Consider the following 26665-nt stretch of genomic DNA (forward strand, 5'->3'; position numbering starts at 1 on the left):
AGAGAGATGTGGAGACAGGGATTAGAAAAACAACACTGAACAGACCAGAGCAGAAACCAACCTCCTAGCATGCTACACTCGTGACTGAGAATAGATGGATGGGACATATTTAGGGAAACACAACTAGATATGCCTATGTGAGGCTCAGGCATCCTTTTGGATGGAGACTTGACTTAGATACAGAGAGAGAGAGAGAGAGAGAGTCTGAGCTAGGGCCAATGATGCCCAGGCACAGCTGCTCTATGGAGCGCATCAAAACTCCACTGAGTCAGGAGAGACTCTCAGTCCCAGACATGTTTGATTAAACCAAAATATACTGCAAGAGCCAAGCTGGATGAGAGAACGAGCGAGGAGAGGGGGAGGGGGGAGGGGGAGGGAGGGGAGGGGAGGGAGGGGAGGGGAGGGAGGGGGGGAATTAATTAGAGAAAGCCACCAGTCACCTTTCAACAATGACTGCACAGAGAATTGTAGCTGGTCTAGTGCAAAGCAAATGAATAAAACACCATGTTCATTTGCAGCAATCAGACACGTTCATTGCAATTTTGCATGTTCAGGTGTTGTTAATTGCTGCACCGAGATGATTTCTATGTCATCTTTTCCCCTCTATGCTCCTTATCTGTATTTCTCTCTCTCTCCCTCTCTCTCTCTCTCTCTTTTAACCTCTCTTGCTATTCCTCACCCCCCCCCCCCCCCCCCCCCTCCCCAACCACCGCCTATTTTTCCTCTCCTTTTTCTTCTTGCTCTCTTTCTCTCGGTGTGTATCCACCCTCCCTCTCTCAGTGGAACGTTGAGGGGTTCTGAGGTTTGGTCTCTGTCATTGTTTTGCTGTCGTTACTCCAAACAGGCCGCCGGAGCCCTCGCTGAGTGACAGCCGCGCACCGTCAATAGAGGCGGCCCGCATTGACTCACAACACTGGGAAGCTCAGACGCACTAGTAAAATGCAGCCAATGCGCGCTCGCGGCACACACACACACACACACACACGCAAACACCAGGCACTTGCATGCTCTGCGCAGCTAGCGGCACACACAACACACACACACACACACACACACACACACACACTGTGGAACTAGCACCTGCTCATTTATAATAATACACAAACACTTCACCTTGGAGTCTGAGATACTGAGTGAGATATGCGGAGCTGCTCTCTATCAAGGTCAGTCCATGACCTTTCAATGATGTCACAGCCCCACCTGACTGTTAAGCACTTTGTGACACTTGGTAATGTCAGAAGGGGCTACATAAACACATTCCACTGATTGATTGATCGGCTGCTTGATTGAGAGTGTCTGTATAGATACAAGTGACTAATGGTCCGAGTGACTAGGAGTTATACAGGTGATGGTGGTAGAGAATTGGGGCTTTGGGCGCTCTCATAACAACTCACCCAGGACACCCTCATCACCATTACCAGAGACAGCATTGACAAGTCAGTATGTAAATACAAGCCCTTGATATAACATGGAAGGAACACAGAAACTGGGTGACTGGAGCAAAAGAACACGTGTTCTAATGATTGGAGACCTCAGAGACCATGTGAGTGGATGAAAAGGGGTAATATAGTAGGTAGATGCTAAGTTGTATCCTTGGGACGACCCTACCCTCAACCTTTAATCCTTAACCCTAACCCTAACCATAACGCTAACCTAAACCCCCCCCTTAACCGTCTTACATTTCAGCTTCAATAGGGGTGACGTCGTGCTAGTCTCATTCCCAGACACTTCTGCCCAAAAAAGGTCTGGTGGACCAACGTGTCAAACTTGGCCTTCATTAAGCCAATAGAAAGAGTGTTGAAAACGGCACATAGCCATTGGCTTTACTTCCCATCAATCATCTTCCACAGCACCCCCCATTCCTTACACACCACACCTTTCTGATTCAGAGCCACGCCTAGCAGCCGCGTGATTCGCTGAAATAATAACAAATACTTTACTCAGTAAATTCACTCCCATGAAGGCCAGGATTGAGTTGTTGTTATTCCAGGGTTACATGCACTGTGCGCAATAGCCTGAGGACAAGGTTAGAGTCGGGCCATCCCAAGCATCTCACTTAGCATGAACAATCTCCTCACCGTGTTGCGAGGCCAGGCTCTGAGGCAGGTTAGGCACCGCGTCCACCAGCTTCCCTAGGAAGGTGAAGGTGGGCAGGAAACCCCTCACACTGGACTGGTCACACAGCTGGACACGGGACAGACAGACAGACAGATAGGCAGGCAGACAGACAGAAAAGATGAGGGGAGGTAGATATGAATAGAGATTACCTAAGCAGCTCAAGGACAACAACTACAAACTAATGTCCAAAGCATTTACCAAACAGAAGTATGACATATTTTTCTTATTTTATATGTATATATTATATTTTTATGTTTCCATACAAACCAAATCTATTCATTCCTAAAGTATATGTCTATCCCTTTCTCTTAATCTGTCAACAATACTCCCCCCCCCCCCCCATTCCCCCTCCCCCGGGCAACAAAGGCACTTTTCCATAATTTCCTTTAATCAAGACTCTTTCTAGTGATGTGAGAGGACCTCTCCACACCTAGGGCCAGTGTTAATTATCCCTGGGTATCCCTACTGACAGCCACTATCACATGTGTGTGTGTGTGTGTGTGTGTGGCACTAGGTAGGTCTGGAAGGTGAGGGTACATGCTGATATTAGAAAAAGGCAATAAAGTGATGACCAAAATAATGGTATGTGTGTGTGTGTGTGTGTGTGTGTGTGTGTGTTAGAATGCATGAGTGTGGCAGTAGAACTGAAAGGTAAGGGAAACATAGAATTTGATGACCACCAAAATAATGGAAAGTCCAATACTCTTGATATGCCTAGAACACAAATAATGGTTTGGGCAAGATTATAGGCTACTGTAGTTATTTGCATAGTGGCACCTATCCCAGTTTGGCGTGTGTGTGTGAGTCAGTTTGGCACAGGAACAATGCAGTACCTGTTGTTGTCTCACCTGTGTGCGTATCTCCTCCAGGACGTAACACACATACTGCTCACTCTGCAGCTCCAGGAGCAGCTGAACCAGCACTAACAGAGCCCCCCCCCCCCCCCCACACACACACACACACACACACACACACACACACACACACACACCCACACCCACACCCACACCCACACCCACACCCACACCCACACACACACAGTTATAATTGCATTATTCATTATTTATACCGTTAGAAACTTGCAAAATTGTGCATTTCACACATTACTGATTTACACAAAGTGATATCGAGTTTTAAACACCTCTGGAAATGCTTCTTTAAAAAAGTGGTTTTAGCTGGCAGAAACCTAATTACCTACAGTATTCTAATGCTGCACTTACAGTGAAAGCACTATCACACACACTATCACTCCAAGACTCTGTCAGTTTACACCACCAATGGTTCATCCAACGGAAAATGAACATGGCTATATATAGTTATAGTGATGGAAGGCACAATTTCAATAGTTAATAATTATGATTCAGTCACTAAAGCGTCATCAAGCAAGCATTGACAAACAGCTGTGTGTGTGTGTGTGTGTGCGCACACACACACACACACACACACACACACACACAAACACACTCTCACCTTGTACCACCTGCTCCAGTGTAGCTGAGTCATGTACAGTATGAAGCATCCCTGCAGAGGACAACATGTGTCAAATCAAGCTGGACAATAAAGGAGTGGACTGTTCTGGTGTACTCGCACCCTATCCCATCTCGTCTTTTTGTGCACATACTGTCCTGAGATACTCTCTAAACAGCATGGAGACAGCTTGTACAAGTTTATGTCTATGAATGAATGAAGTACAGGGAGAGAATCGTGCTATGTGTTTGAATGTGGCCTATCCTTAGAATTCATTGAGGTGTATGCGTTATTATGATTTTGTATCTCACTTATTGACTATATTATTGTCAACTAAGTCGATGACACTATATCATGGAATAATTATGTATAGGCTAATGTGTGTGTCACTGTCTATTCTGTAATGACGAGTGAAATACAGGTGTATAACAATTGCATATGCTTGCTGGTGTGTGTGTGTGTGAGTGTGTGTGTGTGTGTGTGTGTGTGTGTGTGTGAGAGTGTGAGTGTGAGTGTGTGTGTGTGTGTGTGTGTGTGTGTGTGTGTGTGTGTGTGTGTGTGTGTGTGTGTGTGAGAGTGTGAGTGTGTGTGTGTGTGTGTGTGTGTGTGTGTGTATGTGTGTGTGTGTGTGTGTCTCACCCAGTAAAGATGCTGTGAAATGCAGGCACACCCTGTGATCCTGCAGTAGCAGCTCCCTCAGAGCCCCTGGGCAGCATTTCAGGACACCAATGATCCCTGACAGGGCCACAGACTTTCTCCCAGACTGGGGAGGGACGAAGGGCAACAGGGGTCATATGGACATCAAATCAAGATCTTGATGATTTTGTATTGTTGAATGTGGTGTGTTAATATTGGGCTAAAAAAAACTAAAACATGCACACCCTGAGGCTTCCAGGAGACAGGACTGAATATTACTAGGGTATGAAAGTTTTCCTTAAAAACCTATAGAAGAAAATAGCTCTTTTAACTTTACCGCAATGTCATCACTTTCCATCATCTCAATAACACAGGCGACGCAGAGCGTCACACCGCCTCGGTCAGGGGGGCCCAAGCGCCCAGACCATTTCGGATCGTGCCTGAAGTGAATCTTGTCGTAAATAACGTCCACACTCATTTTAAACACGTTATCCTGGTAGAAGTTGCAGAAGAAAGCCTGCAGATAGATGTATGTTTGTTGATGTGAGACAATATTTGGGACATCAAGGTGGTAAACTCAACTGAACACTACTACACACACTAGCTAACTTACCGTGACTTCCGGTAGCCAACCACAGTAGCTGATAGCGAAGTCCGTTTGACAGCCTTATAGTTTGAGATGTTTTGTGTTTAAATTAATTATAAAAGATATGTTATGGTAAAATTATTGTCAATTGGAACAAACAACACTACAGGCTAGAAATGTAAGCAGGAACTTCGGGGAAGACTTTCGCGGGACGGTTGTGCGTTTTCGCGGCAGAACGTTCAGAATGGTGCATGGTGATAGGCCACTTTATTAACGAATTCCTAACTTTTTTTCCAAAGTTTTATCTGACCTCTCCAAACTTGCACTATGATAAAACGCTAACTTCAAAGTGACACTCTCATGCTCTTCAAAGGAGGGAAGGAGAGAGGAGGATGATGTGAATGACAACTACTGTAGTAGAAGCAGATCTGACACTGAGCTCTCTACCAATAAGTCACTGTTGAATGATTTGCTATGTGGTTGAACGTTTATGTGTCCATGGGGTGGGGTTTTGCAGTATTACTGAGAAGTGAAGGTCATAATTTGATTATCTCCATGACAACAAGAGTTTCGAGTGCCGAACAACTCTGCTGATGGAGTGAGGGGGCGAGTATCCACAACCATGTTAATGTTACACTTATCACACACACACACACACACACACACGTACGTACACACGCACGCACGCACACACGCACGCACGCACACACAGGCACACAAGAGTGTGGATTTTTAAGGTTAATCGAATTCTAGAAATATATGTCCCAGAGAATTGTATAGGGACAGTAAAGCACAGACAAATCAGCTCTTCATCTCTCATCACAGGTCACACTTGACATTTAACATTTGACAGTTTGACAACTGAAATCATAAAACATTTCCATTCATTCTGAGGGTCTGTCTGTGCATAGGCTCACTCTCTGCTATTCTGATCTTACTGAAACCACATCCTGCCTTTATGACACATACATGGTGTACTATGTTGCTTAGATCTGTACCTTTGTGTGAACATAGACATAGTACTGTTCTATTTCAAATGTGTGTGAAGATCAAGGTGTAAGATGGGGGGCCAGAGCACCTTTTCACATACTGATTTTTCTAAATATAGGCCAACCTTTTTCCAGTCAACCTACAGTACAGTTTAAGCATAGATCAGTGGAGGCTGGTGGAGGTGGAAATCGGAAGATGGGCTTATTGTAATGCATGGAATGGTATGAGGAATGGTATCAAACACGAGTTAAGGATAGGGTTATGAGGAATGTGTTTGAATGAGGAATGTGATACCTTTCCTCATTCCATTCCATGCATTACAATTAAGCCTGTCCTCTGATTTCTACCTCCACCAGCCTCCCCTGGTCTAGGCACATAATGTTAGACACAGATGTTCTTAGTCTCAGTTATTGTGGGATGCTGCTGAGCTTCTTGTGGCTGTGGCAATGCATAGCAAGTGCTGCTGCCTGGAGACCTGTGGCGACCACAATAACAGCCAAATAAAGACCAGTGCGTGGAGACAGACACGAAAGAGACCACATTATTTAATTTGCACACTGGAATAAAAAAAAAAAAAAACTTTGTGTCAAACAGGCGCAAAATATTTGTGGATAGACGGGACATTCATTGGCTTGTTGCATATTTAAATTGTTTACACTTTATTCATGATACAGCGAAACGAGTTTGAATCACTAATTACTATTACGTAATTAGACTCTCAATCTGGCATTCGAGATTACAGCTCGATTGAGTCATATGGTCAATTCGGTACAACTACTGTAGACGCTGGATGTCTCTGCAAGTGTTTGGAGTATAGAGAGAGAGAGAGAGAGAGAGAGAGAGAGAGAGAGAGAGAGAGAGAGAGAGAGAGAGAGAGAGAGAGAGAGAGAGAAAGCGAGAGAAAGCAGGGGGTGTATTCTCACGAGCGTCCCTAGCAGGTGCGCTTGACTGAGGAGAGTTAAAGTTTATGAACTCGTAAATTACATCGTGCTTAACGGTTCAGTGGACTAATATCGAGTGTGTGACTACTCTATAACTATCTTTTTGCGGTGTAATGTAAACTACATGTAATAGTCCCTGCCAGAAGGGATTGGAGAAACGGCACATTGAAGGGGGAACAGTTACCCACGGTAGGAATACTTCTAATGTACTATCGATTTACATTTTAGCCTACTTTCTTTATTTTACTACTTTTACTACTTTTGATGATTTATTTGCTACCTGTGGCTTTTGCAGTGAGGCTGTGTGAATGAACTGATTGTAAATTTGCAATAGAAAAAGTATCTTCTTAAACTTCCAGCCTATGCCTTTAGTAGCCTAGATTATAGATTAGCCTGGTTTTTGGCTACTAGAACCTGTAGAATATTTAAGGGTACTCTAACTTTCTGGGAAAGATTGACCAAAAAGACAAAGTGGCCTTATTTTAATTTTCAGTCCATGGCTGGGCACAAACAAAAATGTGAAGTAGCCTGCCTTTAATCTTCAGTCCATGGATGGGCACAAACATGAAGTTTATATAACTGTTACATTTTTGAACTTGCCGTCATCAGATGTTGATGATAGCCTTTCGGGAATTCAGAAATGTTCATCTTTATTTACAAAATCTTTAAATATTTCCTTATTTGGTTAATTTGTAAATGATTGCATTTATTTATATCTACAAAGCAGCACTTCCATGGAGCTGGTAGATATGAGTCACCAAATATTTCAGTCCACTAGCTTCTGTAAAACACTTAGTCTGTATACTAGCTGTACTAAAATAAAACATGCAGCAAAACCCCAACAAATAATTTAACAATTCGATTTTGAATTAATAATAACTTTAATAATCATCACTTTAATTAACACAGTTTGTGCATAGATCATTATGTGAATGTTGCATGATTGAGAATTCAGTCTCAACTCCAGTTATCCAGTTTTCCCCTCATGATTGACATCTGGCATCTCTATAGGACAGACTCTTTATTTTTTTAAATGTTTTATATAATGAATCTTTAATATCTTCACTTAACAAGTCTCACAGATCAGCACTTTCCATAAGCGCTGTAAGACTTGATAAACAAACACTCAAAAATCAACCAATAACATTGCAAGGTCTCACCCGTATATATTTTTTCCTTGGTATGCATGAGAAGGCAGTGCTGGTAGCCGATGTGAAGGGTTGTTATGCCATAGACGGGTGTACACAGATACTGTAGTGTGTCATTCAGGGACATAAATGTCTTTGTGGGAGACAGAAAAGTGCCAAAGTCTAAGTGTTAGCTGGGGGAGTATTCACTTACTGAGCTGTGATGAATCAGGACAGAGCCACACTGAGAGGGAGGCTGAATGTGGCTTTCATTTCCATGAGAAAGAAGGAGGAGAGGGAACGGCTGGAAAGGATGGGAGAGATGACAGAGAGATGACAGAGAGATGGAGTTAGAGAAGCTCTTGCCAGAGATTCATTCGAAGGCCTGAATGCCAGGTGACGTAAATCGAACGTGAAAGTAGGTGGAAATCGGAGGAGTCTATAATAGGAGAGGAGGGAAAAGTAAGGAGGAGAAAAAGAGAATCAGACAGAAAAAGAGGGTTAGTGATGGAAGTGAGAAAAGTAAAATGACATAAAAAGCATTCTGGTCCAAGCTACAGCAAGAACATCAGTGACGGAGAGGGAGAGTGGTTTTTGGAACAAGGCCTGGTTGATTACGATGCATGACTCATAACTGTTGTTTTCGTCCTACTGAAGACAGTTGGGGAATAGATAGACAATTAGCCATTGTAAATGGCAGGTGTGGCAAAAGCTGATTTGAATGCTAATAAATGGGTTTATGTTTATTATTATGTCTTCAATACAGTCTGCTGACTCATAGAGAGCATTGTATGGTTCACTTCTCCCTCCTCTCTATAGACACCTTCTCCTCAGTTAATTAGATTGATGGCGAGATTGCTTTGAGCGTGGTGAGACTATTCTGTGGGAAGAAAATCTGTAATGCAATAGAGTGGAAAAATAAGAAAGAAAAAGGGAGGGAGGAGTGAAAGACACAATGTCACTGCTGCAAGGCATTTTGCTTCTGCTGTTCTCTGGCATCATGACTTTATCCATTTATATGCCCACACACGCAAACACAAACACAGCGCTGCTCAGCTCAGCTCAGCTCAGCTCAGCTCAACAAAGCTCACCCTAAGTAGTGATAAATACTGCAACTGTTTACTATTGATGAAAAGATCAAAAGAAAACACGTCTTGTGTTTTTGGATGAAAAGATCAAAAGAAAACACGTCTTGTGTTTTTGGGGGGATTTTATCCTCCCGGTCTTATTCACTCTATAGCGCTCCATTCTACCACTCTGAAAGTCCTCTTCCACATTTGCAACTTTTTCATCCTCCCACGTTCCCCCTCTCCCTCTCCTTTATGTAATTCTACTCTTCCCTTCATCCCTGTACAGGGCTCCTGAGGTGAAGGCTCTCTCTCTCTCTCTCTCTCTCTCTCTCTGTGACCTCACAGTCCTCCATCCATCCATTCCTCCAACCTCCTCCCTCATTCCCTGTAGCTCCGGTGCCCTCCTGTCCTCACTCTGTGTCCACGCTGAACCATGTCTGTGTCAGTGAGAAACCCGCTCCAGCGGAGACGATCTCTGGGTCCCGTTTCGCCCAAACGCATCTACAGGAACCTGTCCGTCAGGCTGAGGGGCGGGGAGTCCTCTGTTGCCGGGGAGACGGACACGCCCAAACATCCATGCAAGGCCCCGCCCACTGTAAGACACCTGAGTGAAATAGGGGTTGGGGTCACTTTTAGGGCCAGGAGTTTTGCCTAGTCAATTCACATGACCAGGACATACTCCTGGTTCTTTTAGTCACGTTCAAGTGATGTCTCTGATTGATTGATTGCCACCATCATTTATTACAAATATCTATTGTGTGTTTCATATTTGTATGGCTTTAATACTGTTTTACAATTGATTGCATTGGCACATCATCTTATGGGTGTTTTCAACTTGTTCATACTGCTGCACTCTCTTACAGTGTTTTTCTCTGCCCCTCTCCCTCTCCTCCCTTTGCTCCAATCCCCCTCTCTCCCCTCCCTCTCCCTCTCCTCCCTTTGCTCCAATCCCCCTCTCTCCCCTCCCTCTCCCTCTCCTCCCTTTTCTCCAATCCCCCTCTCTCCCCTCCCTCTCCCTCTCCTCCCTTTGCTCCAATCCCTCTCTCTCCCCTCCCTCTCCTTCTCCCTATGTTAGTATAACACCCTGTGGGAGGCAGTGGAAAATGAGGACACTCTGGCAGTCCAGAGTCTGCTGTCCAGGGACAGAGCCTGCGGCGGGGGAGGAGGAGGAGGAGGAAGAGGATGGGACAGAGGAGACAAGAAAGAGAAGGACTGGGAAAGAGAGAGGGAGAGAGGAGTGAACAGGGTGAGCGAGCAGGGCCTGGTGCCTTTGGACGTGGCCGCTCTTACCCATAACTCCCCTCTGCTGCACGTGTTGACCAAGGCTGGAGCCAGACACAACCCTGTCTGTGAGTGACACAGTGTTTGATCAGTATAATCACGAGATGGTTAAGAACCTCATAATGGTCCTTTCTCTCTCTCTTGGATCATACAGTAAACAATGCAAATCCCCCTGATACCTCTACCCACCTCTCTCTCTCCCTCTCCCTCTCCCTCTCCCTCTCCCTCTCCCTCTCTCCATTGTTCTCTCTCTCTCGTTCTCTCTCTAGCTCTCTCTCTCCTAGTCATATTGTACTCTCCTTATCTTTGGCCAACAGTATAAGGAATGCAAATCCAGTCTGTTATCTCTCCCTCCCTCCCTCCCTCCCTCCCTCCCTCTCTCAGTGTGTCGTTCAACTGAGTGGGCGTTAAAGCTGGATGCTCTGGTGAAGCTGGCGAGCAGACGTGTGGAGGAGAGGAAAGATGAGCTGCTGGGCCGGGCGGGGGCGGGACCGCAGGCGCAGGCCGACTCCCAGAGGCAACTTCGCATCTGGACCCTCCGGCAGCAGCTGTATTGCAGGATGAGGGAGACCTTCCGCCTCACAGGTCAGGGGTCAGAGGTGAAGGGTCAGGGGGGAAAGGGTGGTGAGCAGAATGTTAGGAAGTCAGTGCCTTTGGTAGGGGTTACTGTTTATGTTACGTGTGCCTCATATTCCAGGTCTGTGTTCGATGCTAGTCTCCCTCTCTCACTGTCTCTCTCTCTCTGTATCCCCCAGACCTCCCAGGCCCTCCCAGCAATGTGTCCCTGCTGGTGACCAGTGCCTCGTCCCTGTTTGTGTCCATCAGAGAGCCAGACAGCAAAACCACTGGACTGATCACTCGCTACAGAGGTGGGTGGTGGAGAGACGCACTGGATTGACCTGTGTTGTTACTACTATACCTCTGCCCTACTAGTTTTACTCAACAGATACACCAAATACTACTGGGAATTTGGCAAAAAAACATGAGAAATCTCTATTTTCAGAATCGAGAAAAAGCTGAGATACTTAAAATACTAGACACAGTAAAACACCTTCTTTAATGCTTTCATTTGAGTTTTTAACACTTTCAGTCTTTAACACTTTCATTTGAAAGTTTTTAACACTCTTTAACACTTTCATTTGAGTTTTATGTAAACCTAGAACATTCTGTCTCCCCCCCTGTCTCTTGGCCACAGTGGAGTGGAGCACCTCAGCCAGTTTCAAGCGCATCCTTGGCTCCGCCCAGGTCACCGACACCAAGAGCCCCTCCCACAGCTTCACAGGACTCACAACAGTAGGACACACACACACACACACACACACACACACACACACACACACACACACACACACACACACACACACACACACACACACACACACACAACACGTTTGGGAACCCTTAAACTAGGCACTTAAGCTGAACTGCCTTAGTTGAAGTGAATTAATGATAACTGCTAAGTAATGCATTTCCCCCTGGAGTGGGTCTGTCCATAAGATGAAAACATGGTAATAATATGATGGTCTCCTAGGGAGTGCACTACTTTGTGAGAGTGAGCGCCTTCAATGTGAAAGGATGGGGCCCCACGCAGAGCTCCAACCCAGTCAGTGCTGCCCCCTCCAGTGAGTCAATGGAACTGCAGCCACTGGAAACATTGCAATTTTGGTGTTCAATAATATGCCGAAAATAGAAGTTGCCTCTAACCACACATCTAGGATCAGATTACCCTACCTTAACAGGTGGGGTCGTCATTGTAAATAAGAATTTGTTCTTTATTGAATTACCTGTATAAATAAAAGTAAAACAAATATTAAAATAAATAAATATATATATACGGGACCAGATATATATATATATATATCTGGTCCCGTACTAGTGGTTACTAGGGCAACATCTACCTTCCCCTTTTACTTTCCCTGCCACTCTTAGAAAAAATGGGTTATTTGGTTGAAGTAGAATCTTTTTTTCTAAGAGTGTGGTGTGCTATTCCTGTCCTGCTGTCTGCAGGCTGGAGGGAGTGCATCGGGGTGAAGACCCAGAGCAGGAGCCAGGAGGCTATAGTGAAAAAACTGCTGGAGCAGACTAGAGAGCCACACTACAGGGGATACTGCATAGGTGGGTGTCAGGTCAGGCTGCTGAAGGCAGAAATCCTCAGATTTCTTCCTCCACCAGCCTCCCCTGATGGGTGTGTTGTATTGTATCCAATATAAAACATACAATTATTCTCTGAATCCTCTCGACAACACAAATTCCATCTCAATTGCAACTATGATACTATAGAATTCTACAGTATAATCTGGCAGTTTTAGAGGTCGGGATTATTATATGATTAATTTTATTTGTGCAATAAAGTCCAATAAAACTTCATTGTAAATACATCTAAATTAAATGATGAGGGAAATATGATTGGTCACCTGGCCCTCTATGTCTGTCTGTCTGTCTGTCTGTCTGTCTGTCTGTCTGTCTGCCTGCCTGCCTGCCTGCCTGCCTGCCTGCCTGTCTGTCTGTCTGCCTGCCTGTCTGTCTGTCTGTCTGTCTGCCTGCCTGCCTGTCTGTCTGTCTGCCTGCCCGTCCGTCCGGTCTGTCTGTCTGTCTGTCTGCCCGTCCATCCGGTCTTTCTGTCTGTCTATCTGTCTGTCTGTCTGTTTGTCTGTCTGTCTGCCTGCCAGCCTGCCTGTCTATCCATCTTACTGTACATCCTTCTGTCCTCTGGCCCATAGAGAACTCTAAGCCTCAGAGTCCCAGTAAGCGTCTGTCTGTGTCTCGCGGCCTGAAGCAGCTCTTCCAGTCAGCCACCAAGTTTGTCCGTCTCCTACAGAGGTGAAACACATCGCCAAACCATACTGACCCACTCTGTCTCTCTCTTAACCCAACTTTACCTTCACTACAGCGGAGGCTGGGGGAGGTACAAATCGGAGGACGGGCTCACTGTGGACGAGCCCGTCCTTCAATTTCTACCTCCTCAGCTTCACTAACATCTCTCTCCCCAATTGTAAGTTTACGGAAAGAGCACTCTAATTTGTCCTCTCGGTACCTGTACCAACCTGCCGCTTTGAAACAAATCTCTCTCTCTCTCCTTGTCCGTCTTTTCTGTCCCCATCTCTCTATTATTCTCTGTCCATTTTGTTGTTATCTCTCTTCCTTTTGGACCAAACTCATCTCTGGTTCTCCTCTCTTTCTCCGTGTCAGGGGGGGTGTGTATCTGGCAACCATTTTCTACCACAAGGACAACATTCTGGTCACTGCAGACGACCAGCTCCCATTGGTGGAGATCCAGTGCTGCTCCACCTCCATCACGAATGACTTCCTTTGGTTCGCCAAGGTTAGCCGTCAATCAAAATGTTGATACACGCTTTGTTTTTCTCTAGCTGTGTATATTATCTGTGTGTATTTTGTGTTAACATTAATCAAGTCTCTCCATCCCTTTCTCTTTTCTTTCTCTTTTCTCTAATAGTTGTCTTGCGCGTGGCAACAGGTGCCGTGGCTCCAGCAGGCCCTCTCCTCCACTCTCTCCTCTTCCTCATCCCTCCTTCAGAACAGGCACAATATCTTGCGGGCTGTGGCACAGCTACAGGTGAGCAAAAGCGGAGAATGATGTCATTAAAACTCAAGAAAAGATGAGTCGCCACAGCGATGTGTGAGTCACCACATCCTACGAAACGCCTCTGCTCAACAAGCACACTTAATAAAGTAACTTCATATGTCTCTAGTCTGTAAGCTTTCTCTTACTCTGCCTATTCACTTTCATCTTTCTCTCTCATTTCCTTCATCCAGATGTTTTACATCACATACTGTACCCACGCACTCTCTGGTAATTGACCAAAGGGCCATAGATACTACACTCATTTAACAATTTATTAGGAACACTATACTAATACTGGGTAGGGCCTCCCTTTGCTCTCAGAACAGCCTCAATTTTTTGTGGCATTGATTCCACAAGATGTTGGAAACATTCCTTTGAGATTTTGGTCCATGATAACATGATTGCATCACGCAATTCCTGCAGATTTTTCAGGTGCACTTTCAAGCTGTGAATCTCCCGTTCTACTACATCCCAAAGGTGTTCTATTGGATTCAGATCTGGTGACTGGGAAGGCCACTGATGAACACTGAATTCATTGTCATGTTCATGAAACCAGTTTGAGACGACTTTTGCTTTGTGACATGGTGCATTATCATGCTGGAAGTAGCCATTAGAAGATGGGTAAATTGTGGCCATGAAGGGATGCACATGGTCAGCAACAATACTCAAATTGGCTCTGGCATTCACATGATTGATTGGTATTAATGGGCCCAAAGTGTGCCAAGAAAACATTCCCCACACCATTACACCACCTCCACCATGAGAAGGTGTACAGGTGTTCCTAATAAAGTGTTCAGTGAGTGTATATATGACTCTGATTTACCCCTCTCGCTGTGACCCTGCAGTCCTGTCTAGGGACAGTGGACCTGGGGCATGTGTACTACGAACCCCTGAAGGACAGGCAGGGTAACGTCCTGCTGGTGACAGTGAAGGATTGTGCAGCCCTTCCTAACCCCCCTGACTCCCCTCTCCGCTGGGTCCCCCTGGCCCGCCTGGAGAAGAACCGGAGTAGAACACCTCTGCTGCCAGAGCCCACCGCCATGGACACACTCACAGAGCAGCTCAAGGTGACCTTGCCAGACTGAATGTGGCTCTGTGTATGTGTGTGTGTGTGTGTGTGTGTGTGTGTGTGTGTGTGTGTGTGTGTGTGTGTGTGTGTGTGTGCACGCGTGTGTGCGCGCATGTGTATTTGTGTGTGATTTGGAATCCAAATCTTCTCTCTCTCTTTCTCCCTCTCCCTCTCCCTCTCTGTCCCTCCCCCAGGACAAGCTAACCTACCACAGACGCAGTGTTCAGTTAGCCCAGCCGGGCCTGTACGTGGGCATCCTTAAGTTGTGTAGCTCTGTGGAGCAGATCAGGGTTCTGGTGCCCCAGAGACTGCCCAACCTGCTGTGCCACACACGAGTGCGCCACAACCCCCACGTGTCCCGGTAACACAGCTAAGTACCTCTAAATACAGTACACACTACCTCTGAGTTTAACATGTACCATGCCTCAAGAGCAGACTGTTCTGACTGCATCTCAACCTTAACTAACGAACTGCCAAAGTATTCTGGGACACTCACCACCTAGAGTGTCAAGTGTTTTATGTGGTATTTACCTAGCAACAATACTTTGATTGTCTACAAAATTAAGCATCATAACTTATGCATTTCTGGTGAATAAAGTCACCCTTGGCACTCCAGAATGTTGACAATTGGGGCGATTTTATTGACCCTCGGCTCTAAATGAGTTAATATGGATTGATAGAAAATGAGTTGATGAATAGATGATGACATTTAAAAAAAAAATGTTTTCTAGGGACGAATGGGCGTGGTTGCAGAGCCATGCTTTGCCCGTAGCCAATGGGGGTGAGAGTTTGGTCGGCGATCCAGAGGGCGGGGACGAGTCCTTGATGGAAAGTTCTGGGTTAGGGGAGTTTGTTAGGTCACTGAGAGCAGCCGTCACTATCCTGCTTACAAAGCTCAACATCCCCCTCTACAGGGTAACTACGGTCACACTCCACCTCCCACCATTATGACTTTTCTACACTGGTGATTCACTGGATAAGAAGACATCTGTTACACTATTCAATGATAATATGTACCTGTACAGCAGGGGAGGCTGGTGGAGGTAGAAATCAGAGGACGGGCTCATTGTAATGCATGGAATGGAATTGCCATGCATTACAATCAGCCAGTCCTCCAATTTCTACCTCCACCAGCCTCCCCTGCTGTACAGTATACTTGTCTTCTATCACTGTATCCCTCATTCATCTCCCTCTCTCTCTCTCTCTCTCTCTTCTCTCTCTTCTCTGATTCCTCCTTATGTCTCTCTCTCTCTTCCCCTATTCTCCTCACCAGGCGTATCAGTACGGTGTGTACATTAGGGAGCTGCTGCAGTTTGGGGAAAATCTCTCCATGCTGCTTCTGCTACCTCCTAGCGAGGACTTCAGTTCCAGCTACTGGCCACTAGTGGGCACCAAGGAGGCAGGCCTCACTATGCCCCTGCAGATCTTTGAGCTGGGTCAGTATTTATAGTTGCCTTGGAGTGGACATCTGGCTTGGGTTCATAGAGAGGGAATATTTAGGGCATACAGTCTTTTATGCTATTGGGATCCAACGACTTAAATCATTGGCGTGAAGTTGGTGTTAGAATTTAAGTGTTTTTGTGTTCTCTTTGTGACCTCACGTCCTGTAGTGCACTTCTGGACGTACGAGCGAGACTTCCTGTCTCACTACTGTCAGGCCTGGGTGCGGTTGGAGCTGGACACCCATCTCTCCCAGCAGGCTTTGAGAGAAGCGTTGGACACCAAGGAGGTGCAGGAGGCCAGGGACCGCCTCAGCCACATCACCCAGCTCTCACAGGTGAGCTCATCAATTGTGAGACACAAAATGCATTTCAAATGAGAGTTGTAGCCTTGTAAAGTCTAGTACGTGCATCAGAGAGAGAATGAGCACTTACAAATAGGGCCATGAGTTTTTCCAGACCATGTGGCAATGACCAGGAACACCAAGGCTACAAGCAGAGCCCAGAAGCGTTCCTGCTCAAACTGCATCACACACTGTAGCCAGGAAAGTACTTATAAAGTACCAGAAACTCTCAGTCGACACGTTTTGATTCCCTCTCTCTATTTCCTGTCCTCTAGAGTCTTGACGTGGTGTGGCGGGAGGCCCGTTGGATGATGGATGTCCTGCAGTGCGTCCGGTCCAGACAGTGGGTGGGGGCCGTGCCCCTGGGCCTGGTCATGGGAGGAGACCCACCTCCCCGCCCAGACAACGAGGAGGAAGAGAGTCTCACCTCCAGACTCTGGCCTCATCGCTTACACACCCAGAGGATGTTACCCATATCAGGTAGACATAACCAGATATATTTGCACTACTTTAAGTTTAAAAATATAAAAGAACGCATACACCCAAGGCGAGTGTTCTCTCATTGCTGTGACATTTATTCAGCTCACAAAAAAATACTAACCCCACTTACTGTAAGGTTGAAGATATAGAACCAAACCAGAACATTTACAGAAACATGGACTCTTTCTTTACCGTGAACATTTACTTAATGTGGCTGAATTTTTAAGTGATTCTAGTGTTTTCAATATATGTAGTTATGGGGTTTAGAGAGCAGAAGTGAGGGAAAAGATCAGTCACTTTATACTGCAACAACCTTTTATACCACCTCTTTCGTGAGTTGGAAAAACCTAACAAATGTTTAATCTCTACTTTTCTTTGCCATCCTTTCAGAGATAGTGAGTCCTTCAGCCACATTTGAGGTTGTTAACGGTGGGATCACAGACCCAGTATGTGTCCTGGGGATCCCTGAAGAGACACTGGCTGTGTGTTTAGAGGAGGGGGTTATCAAAGGGGGGTACCCCGTGGACCTCAATGCCCAATCAAGTGTTGATCTTACCAGCCTAGCCCAATCAGGATTAGGAGTCGAAGGCATAAGCCAACCAGGAGTGGTATTTGCAGACAATGCGGGCCAATCAGATGTGGTATGTGTTGACTTGGCCGTGTCAGGTGCCTTCTGTGGAGAGCTGGGCTGTCCTCACAGCCTAGCTAGTGATGCGATCCAGCCTATAGCAAAGCTGGATATCTTCCCTACATTAAGTTTGATAGAGGAGGAGAGTGTGGATCATATCCCCGAGACTCTGGATGTGTTGGGTAGCTTGGGTCTTGGAGTCAGCAGCAGCGATACTTTCTTTGGCCTGACAAACTCTGACTCAATGAGCGGACCTGAGCTTTGCTCTCACGCAGACGTGGGTTGTCATGACAACACCCTGATGTCAGGCTTCAGTTTGGGAGGCATAAGCTGTGCGGATACAGGGTTCCCGGGTCATTTAGAGGAGCATGTCACGTCTCTCCCTGTTCCCATTCCGAGGACCACCCCTGTCCAGAGCTGGGATTTACCTACAGAGAGTGGAATGGCCCAGGCTGACAGTGGGAGGCGCACCATTCCTGTCAGGAGCCGGGTAGAGTGGGACAGCTCCTCTCACCTGTCATCCTCCTGATGTATTAAGACATGATGAACCAACATGTTACCAAAAACAGACTGATCTAGGTTGGATTCAACAAATGTATATACAAAATGTGATTGTTGTTATTTTTTTTCTCATCAAGTTGTCTTCACTAGGTAAAATCACTTTATGCACAATGCCAACCACTACGTAATAGGCTGTAATATAAATGTGTGTCACTCATTGTATTCCAACTATGGGTCTGGTCTTGTGACATGAAGCTCTCCATACAGGACAAGGATGAACATATTCCTGCCCTTGTAGACATTTACTATACCAGCTGAAATGTTGTATGTACTGTATTGTGTTTTATTCTATTTACCTGTTTCAACACAACAGTAGCCATTAATAAAATCTGTCAAATAGTCTCTCCTTAAAGTTACCAAATGAGGCTGTAGTATTTCATGTTTTATCATATGTGATCATTAAATCAAAAGCTGTTAAAAGCCATCATCTCCATTCTACCAACTTTTACAGCAAAGTCCTTCTCTTCCGATTCCTGAGGATATGCTATGCAGAGTAATGATATGTCATGGATCTAAAGTGAGATAATTTAATGGTACATTTGAATAGATGAATAGGCCTATTGTAATGACAGATTGGATAAACGTCGCACGTGGGAACCTGGTACCAGTGGAGCGCACTGAGCGCAGACTGTTCGGCCGCGTGCGCGCATCACCACAGTGACATCATGTCTGCAGCATCTTTGCTGCGGCATGCGAAAATGAACTGTGGAGAAAAGATATGGATAACAAAAGCTTTCCCCATGTAAAGACTTTAGCCAAGATTGAATCAGGGGTGGTAATACCAGCTGCAGCAGAAACGAGTATCTAATTCCAGCGATTATAGGGGCTATTACTTGAATAAAACGTACTTTAATCTGTGCTCGCTTCGGCTCATTTTGGACGGCTGGAATGGCGTCATTGGAATGCGCTGCATCTAAGCCGGGTATGAAACTTCTAAAATACATTGTGAACTATAAATTGACTGTCATTGAACTGTCCAGTCTATATATAACTGCTAGCTTATGTTCGATTATGTGAAATAATATATTTTTTAATATACTGATTGTAGATTCCGAATTTAAGTGAAGTGTATAATTATTTTAAGGCCTATAACATTTAAATAATCAATAGCACTCAAGAAATAAGCCTCAAACCAATACATTGATCTTGTGTAGAATAGATGATTTAAAGTAAAGTTCTCCCCATGACATGAACAAAGCTGTATCAGGAATTCCTAGGTATAATTATAGATTAGTTTGGTCATTATTAGTCAGCCATCCAAGGGTCAGATTCATGTCATGGGGATTCACACATCTTCACAACACAGATGTTCTATATCATTGTTTATTGTGTCCCACCATGTGAAGCAGCTCCACAGCCCAGTACTGATGATCTGAGGATCGTTCTGGTGGGGAAGACAGGCTCAGGCAGGAGCTCCTCTGGCAATACCATCCTAGGCAGGGAGGCCTTCCAGGTGGCCGTCTCTCCATGCTCCATCACCAGTCAGTGTGACCGGCAGAGAGGAGTTGTGGCTGGGCGGAGCCTCGCTGTGATTGACACCCCAGGGCTCTTCGACACGCGCCTCTCACCCCAGGAGGTGACTGCTGAGGTGGGGCGCTGCGTGGTCCTGTCCTGCCCTGGCCCCCACGTCTTCCTGGTGACCCTCCAGCCTGGCAGGTTCACCCAGGAGGAGAAGGACGCCCTGGCGTGGATCAAGGCCACCTTCGGACGAGGGGCCACCAGGTATACCATAGTGCTGTTCACCTGGGGGGACCGGCTGAAGGGGAAGAGCATTGAGGACTATCTGAAGGAATGTGAGGAGCTGTCTGAGTTTGTAGGCAGCTGCCAGGGTGGGTATCATGTCTTTGACAACAGCAGCAGGACAACTGACTGCCCTCAGGTCACGACACTCCTGGAGAAGGTGGACAAGATGGTGGCGGTCAATGGAGGGGGCTGCTACACCAGCGAGATGTACCAGGAGGCCGAGAGAGCCATCAGGGAGGTGCAACAGAGCATTCTGGGAGAAAGAAGGGAGGGTCTTTTGACACAGGAGGAGGAGGAGGGGGAGAAGGGGAAAGGGAAGCCAGGGCAAGAGATACAGGGACTGGAGTTAGAGAGGTGGAAAAAGAGAGAAGAGGAGGAGAGTAGAAAGGAGGAAGAGGTAACTAAGAAGAAGGCAGAGAAGCTTTTCTTGTGTGAGCTGGTGACCGCCCTGGGGAGGGGGGCGGCCGAGGGGGCCGGGGTCTCAGGGAAAGGGAAGGGGAAGGGCCTGAAGAAGGTGAAGGCTGTGGAGAGGGTGGCGGCTTTGGCCGTCTCACCGCTGTCAATCACATCAGCTGCCAAAGTTGTGGGAGGAGCCGTGAGAGAGGGGGGTAAAGTGCTGTACAAACACCGCAAAACTTTCTTACACTGAGAGGAGGACACTGCCTGTTGTTCAAGAATTCACTCTTCACTATGGTGGTTCGGGACTCCTCAGAGGAAGGTGAAGGTCGTCTCTTAAGTGCAAATTAAGAAGTTATACACACTGTTTTATCACTCCACTGTTATTAAAAAAAAAAGAAGAAAAAAAGAACATCACAATGACTGAGGATGATAGCTACTATAGTCGGCTTGCTGATCACAACATCACTTCATTTATCCATTGTCAGTGATTGTAGACTAACTTGTTTAATAATGCTGTTAGACTCTGTGTGTGTGTGTGTGTGTGTGTGTGTGTGTGTGTGTGTGTGCGTGTGTCTGTGAGTGAGTGTGTGTGTGACAATTAAACAACGTTTAACGAAACACACCTGAAGCACACAACAGAGAAGAACCGGATCAACCACATAAGGTGCCTTTTATTGACACAATTCACATAACATGAGTAAGTTCTAGCCAATGATTGCTAAACCTTATACCATGGGCACCTCGTTTGTAAAAGTTTGGCACATACTGGTATATAACTCGAGTTCATAGCATAAAAATTCCAAAAGTACCATTCCATTTTTAAGCATTAATCTGATGTGAAAATGTAATCTGGGTCCAAATGTCTGCTTAATAAAAATTGAGATATGAATTAAACTATTTTGTAAGTGTTAAACACATGCCCATGCTTATTCAGCATCTATACCTCAGTAATTAAAAGACATCTTTGGCTTCATATGTGACTTCCTATTTCCCTCTCATAAGAAATGGAATGGAATGGAAAACTAAAGCAACCAAGAGACTTGTTATTCACATCTCACTCAAAAAGGTGGACAGACATGAGTCACAGACATCACATTGGCTTCTTTATGGGGTCTACCATAACTTATTTTCATAAAGGCAAAAACATAGCAATAAAGCTTTAACACGGAGGGTGTATACTTGCACATACAGTATTGTATGACCCATAGCAGCCTTAATATATGACTCCTAAAATGTGAAATATTGAAACCATGTAAACCTTTAAGGCTTTTGTTACTTGGCCACTGTTGGCCACTAGATTGTAAAAAGAAAGAAATATGTGAAAGCAGGAAAAAAACAAAAAATAAATGATAAACAATGATATACAATGTATGACATTCAAAAGATGTGCCATATACTATAAAAAGAAAATGTAGGCACCACCAACTGCATTTGACTAAAGATCGACAACCTACTGTATATCTGCTTCTATGAAAGAAGATAAGGCAAGAGTAATAAAAGAAAGATTCCCAGTATTAGACAAACTACATTTCCACAAACATTCAGTTCCACACACATGCACAAATATATAGGACAACGTTCTTTGGTCATCTTATTGAAGTAAGAAGCGCACATCCACAAACACCTTGGTACCATAAATACAACGTTTGTCCTCTGGAGAGTATACGCAACTTGGTATACTCAAGGTACTGAGGTATACACAACTTGGTATACTCAAGGCACTGTAGACGGTAGTCCATTGCTAGATATACAACGGGTGGGCAGGGGTGCTTTCAATTGCTGAACTGTAGCAGGCACAAAACGGGAGCTGCTTAAAACCTCACTGACCCTTCTTTAGACGGGCATGGGCAGACCCATCTTTCCACTTCCTCTGAGCACTGTTGAGAAACGAAGGGGAAGAGAACGACAGACATCAACATCAAAGAGATGTTAAAGGTACACTACACTAAAAACACAAGACATGAAACCAAACTGCTTAAGGGCTTTACGAACTACAGGGCTGACCAGAACCATACTGAGCTGGCTTAGATATCTCCCTTTCACACTGTCTTATCCAGCACTGTTTTCCGCAACTCTGCTGGATGCCTAACCAGGCCAGACCAGTCAAGCTCAGCTCGGTTCGGCTCTGTAGTATGAATTAGGGTATACATACAGGTTGACACCACACCACCTTCTCCCTGGATCCTCATACTACTTACCCCTGGTGACATAAAGGTAGAAGAAGTCGCAGTAGAAGATGGTCTGCACCACACCGGACACCACAGCGATCTGGTCGAAGAATCCCTCTGTGTGGTAGCGCCACACCCAGTTGGCCAGGTACAGGGCACGGTAGAGACCCAGGAAGAACAGGTAGTGGGTGGTGATGGACTCTGCCTCCCCGGTCTTGGTGATCATGAAGAGCTGGGGCAAGATGGCCACTGACTCCAGGTAGATGGAGAAGGTCCACAGGATCTACACACCAAAGGTAAGCAATTGGCCCACGGGGGATGTTATAGTAACAACTGAAATGTGTGAGCTATAGTCAGGACTTATCAGTGTAAATGTCCCTTATCATCCTAAACAAGGAGAATGAACATAATAATAGGTGGCGTCATTCCTATGCAACACTCTGAGCCTCGATCAGGGCAGAGGCAACCGTCACGCTTTCTAACATAAGACAATGGATCCAAAAATGATATGTACTGTAGCCTATCAGACACACAGGACATTAGGCCAGTGGAGGCTGGTGGAGGTAGAAATCGGAGGACAGGCTCATTGCAATGGAAGTATGTAAATCTCATGGAATGATCTCATTCCCATTCCATTCCATTCCATGCATTGCAATGAAACCCTGTCCTCCGATTTCTACCCCCACCAGCCTCCCCTGCTTTAGGCCTAAAGTGTTTGTTTACCTCCAGCGGAGCGAATGCATAATTCTCCAGGAAGGACAGCCCAGCAACAGGCACCAGCAGGAACTCAACGCGGAACGAGTCGCTCTCTGAGTCATTAGTGCTTTTGAAGCGCATGTAGATCAGGTAAACAGTGGCATAGGCCAAGGCCAGGAACACCACCTAGTAGAAACAGCAACAAGGGATTTTAAGACACTTAAAGGGTCTCTGTATAGAAGAACTCCATGCAACCAAGCTTACTTACACTCCGAAGAAGGTCTCTTGACCGAAACGTCAGAGATCATCAAATTCTGTGATCTTTGCAATAAGCAGTGTTGAATTGAGTTGTTGGACTCTTTACAGTTGCATATGTTTTTTATACTCTGTTTGCACCTGCACTTACAATATCAGATGTGCAGATATTTCTATTATTTAATTATATAAGACTGGTTTCTCCAACCGGGACTGAAGATGAAACCTTACCACATTTGTTCAACGGACTCTTTCTGGCAGAGCTTTAGCTGCTGTTAGGTCTTACTAACCTTCATAATAGTGTTGTAGATGGAGATAAAACTAGTGAAGAGGTCCAGGTATCTGGTGGTGAAGACTACTGCAAAAAGCATCTGAGACTTCCCAGAAATACCTGCAGGGATATGTACCAATCATTTCGTAAGACACACACAAAGACACCTTACTTGTTCCTCTGACTGCGGCCTTGTTAACTTATGTCTGAGGCGGACATACGTTAACAAGGCTGCAGGCATCCATGCAAATTTGCCACGTAACATACAGGTGAGTAATTAGGTTTTGAAGTCGGAAGCGCAGTGGTCATCACTTTAAAAGTGATTCACTGTAGTCACAAAATGTTTCAATGCAGCCGACTGAAGTTATGATTCGTGTTGATATGGTTGTTACTCGAGTTGCAACAACATAAAGTACAATCATGCGACGTGCTGAATACCTTATAGGGCGTCGCAGCGCTGCCTTAAATCAAGGACAGTAAGCATCTTTCATGCGTAGACTAATGACAACAGGACGATGACTTAATTAATGTTGTTAACTTCTGAAATAAAATGACCAGTCGTCTATGATGTGATCATATGCAATTTCCTGTGTTTCCACATAAAACAATAAAAGCGCAGACAGTCATACGGTCAGAGGCTGTAGTGACAGAGTTCACCACAAATATTCACCACAAAGAAGTTCTGTAGACTACTAGACTAATGTAGAATAAGCGTCCTGTAACATGGTCAAAACAACATACCAGCACAGGATTTGGACCTCCATATCTTGAGAATTAGAACGACGATAGCAACGAGATGCGACACGTCACCGGCTAGACGAAAGATGTTCATGTTGTTGTCTTGGTGGGACACAAAAAAACTGAAAGTCTTGTACGTATAAAAAGCAAAGATGTCGGCTAAACCTATATTACAAAGTGTATAATAATGTAAGGCCTCCGGCTAATGTAGCCTACTCTTTGTAGCGAACTCGAAATATAGTTAAATGGTTCAGAATCCACCTAAGGGAAATAAAACAACTCCAAAAGAAAAGTGCACAAACGTTCGTTCCTCTTGTTCTTTCGATATAATGCACATGCGGGTTACGATAATAATTCGCAGAAGTTCTGCATTTAGGGATTCCTCTGCAGCACTGTCTGTTGGTAACTGGCTGAAAAAAACGCTTGGTGGCGGCGGTGACGTGGCTGACAGTTTCAGCAGAATCCGTCTTCCCTCTCAGCCGCTCAAATTACTGCTCGAATGCATGCGCATGTCACAGATGTGGGCTGGGAGACAATTCTAAGGTGATGTTTTTCGACAGCAGATGGCGACAAACAGCAGCCAATTGAACAGAGAAGTTGGTTACTAGTATGGAGTTATTTCCGGATGGCCTACACTAGGCGTATCAGTTATTTTGCCAACCAAAGGGTCATAGTGCGAAGTGACGCACATTCATCATTATCCAGAGTCATATAGATCTATGTGGCTCTGTGTCATCCCTATCTAACCTTACTGACTCATGATAGCAACTTCTTAGAAGCATTATATTTATTTTGATGCCAGATTAAAATGGGTTTTTGGCTATATCCAATGTAGCTGTCCCATCTATCAGCTTGGATGAATGTGGTTTTATTGAGCTTAATCCTCAAATGTCCAGACAAGAGGCTGAAGCGGGCAGAGGTTACCACATGCTTTGGCCTTTAGTGTTGTTCACAGCTGTGTACAAGCATGGCTATTCGAACCAAACCAGGCCTTTTTTGGGTGCCTGCCTGCTGTTCTTTAAATACAGTTCCAGTTGGCAACAAGTATTTTTTACAGTAGGCCTATAGTTGAGTTATTTTCAACCAATTTTAGCCTCTACTTATCGTGTCCTAAAAACGAATCCTTCTCCTCAAACTGTTCAAAAGTATGAGACACAATATGCTTAGCACTCACATGACCACCTCAATTGAGGGCTTGTCATTTTACTTCCATGTTTTGTTTTGTGCTTTGAACTGCTTAGCATCCTCCTCTCCATCTCTCTGATTCAACTCTTCATCCCTCTATCTTTATCGTTATCTCCTCCTCCCTCCTTACTCTCCAATCCTCTTACATCTCTGAATCATTGTGAAAACCAATCACCCCTTCCCCTCCCTCCCCTCCTTTCTCTCTCTTCTGCACCCCCCACCCCCACCCCTACCCCTACCCCCACCCCCACCCCCACCCCCACCCCCCTGGTCCTCTGCTACCAAATTCTTGTTTCTGTGCCCAGCAGTTTGATTATAATCTACTCCCTCTGTCTCTCTGTCTGTCACAAGTCTCAATAAACCCCTCTCTGTTCGTGAGGAACTTAGTTTTAAGTCCTGGACCAATTGCACAGCAGGAAACACATCTGTAAGGTCCATTGGAACATGTGATGTGTGTGTGTGTGTGTGTGTGTGTGTGTGTGTGTGTGTGTGTGTGTGTGTGTGTGTGTGTGTGTGTGTGTGTGTGCGTGTGCGTGTGCGTGCGCGTGCGCGTGCGTGTGCGTGTGTGCGCGTGTGCATTGCCTGCATTTTACTAGTGTGTCTGAGCTCAGCTTCCCATTCCCGTTTACTTGGCCTGTTTATATACAACATATGTACATGTTCAGCTGACCTGTGAAGAGTGTGTGAGGATTCAGAATGGTTTCTAACTATTTTAAGTCTAAGGCTATTGAAAAATGATAACACTAATGTAGAAAATTAGTCAAACCTAATGCCACCCAATTACCGTATGCACCAGTCAAAAGACATTAAACAATATTGTATTGATGGAATCTACGTTGCTCAGATATTCTCTGTGAGTGTTTGTCATGATGAAGCTGGGGGAATGAGAG

General features: G+C 45.3%; 4 protein-coding genes across 5 annotated transcripts in view; 2 read left to right on the plus strand and 2 right to left on the minus strand.

Moving 5' to 3' along the window:
• Positions 1-4699, minus strand: part of mei1 (meiotic double-stranded break formation protein 1) — a gene marked incomplete at both ends in the record, with an annotated part of 23430 nt that extends 18731 nt beyond the window's left edge. The window contains 6 exons of the mRNA XM_083676502.1: positions 77-84; positions 2079-2184; positions 2967-3040; positions 3589-3639; positions 4225-4348; positions 4559-4699. Of these exons, the coding sequence (XP_083532628.1) occupies positions 77-84; positions 2079-2184; positions 2967-3040; positions 3589-3639; positions 4225-4348; positions 4559-4699 (504 nt within the window). The remainder of the gene's footprint in view (positions 1-76; positions 85-2078; positions 2185-2966; positions 3041-3588; positions 3640-4224; positions 4349-4558) is intronic.
• Positions 4700-6718: 2019 nt separating this feature from the next.
• On the plus strand, positions 6719-18744 carry LOC310809591 (ankyrin repeat and fibronectin type-III domain-containing protein 1). Of its 2 annotated transcripts, none has more exons than XM_083676940.1 (18): positions 6719-6927; positions 9222-9530; positions 10011-10284; positions 10601-10801; positions 10972-11085; positions 11412-11509; positions 11748-11838; positions 12224-12331; positions 12937-13036; positions 13406-13538; positions 13671-13790; positions 14645-14866; positions 15063-15229; positions 15600-15783; positions 16142-16304; positions 16479-16645; positions 16927-17131; positions 17522-18744. In XM_083676940.1, the coding sequence occupies exons 2-18, from the start codon at positions 9369-9371 to the stop codon at positions 18286-18288; spliced, it is 3276 nt and encodes a 1091-aa protein (XP_083533066.1). In that variant the 5' UTR covers positions 6719-6927; positions 9222-9368; the 3' UTR covers positions 18289-18744. The 2 variants fall into 2 exon arrangements, with proteins under 2 accessions (XP_083533066.1, XP_083533065.1); XM_083676939.1 differs by having other exon boundaries at positions 9327-9530.
• An 882-nt stretch (positions 18745-19626) lies between these two features.
• On the plus strand, positions 19627-20712 carry LOC310809307 (GTPase IMAP family member 7; the record flags this gene model as incomplete). The annotated part of the gene is made up of 1 exon (XM_083676503.1): positions 19627-20712. The coding sequence occupies one exon, from the start codon at positions 19627-19629 to the stop codon at positions 20710-20712; it is 1086 nt and encodes a 361-aa protein (XP_083532629.1).
• A 394-nt stretch (positions 20713-21106) lies between these two features.
• Positions 21107-25004, minus strand: kdelr3 (KDEL endoplasmic reticulum protein retention receptor 3). Its single transcript, XM_083677309.1, has 5 exons — positions 24594-25004; positions 23872-23972; positions 23354-23512; positions 22661-22913; positions 21107-22339 (listed from the first exon to the last, which is right to left on the minus strand). Exons 1-5 carry the CDS (start codon positions 24682-24684, stop codon positions 22296-22298), a joined length of 648 nt encoding a protein of 215 aa, XP_083533435.1. The 5' UTR covers positions 24685-25004; the 3' UTR covers positions 21107-22295.
• Between the last annotated feature and the right edge of the window lie 1661 nt (positions 25005-26665).

This window comes from Argentina silus (assembly GCF_951799395.1).
Source record: "Argentina silus genome assembly, chromosome: 9".
In the NCBI taxonomy this organism is placed as follows: Eukaryota; Metazoa; Chordata; class Actinopteri; order Argentiniformes; family Argentinidae; genus Argentina; species Argentina silus.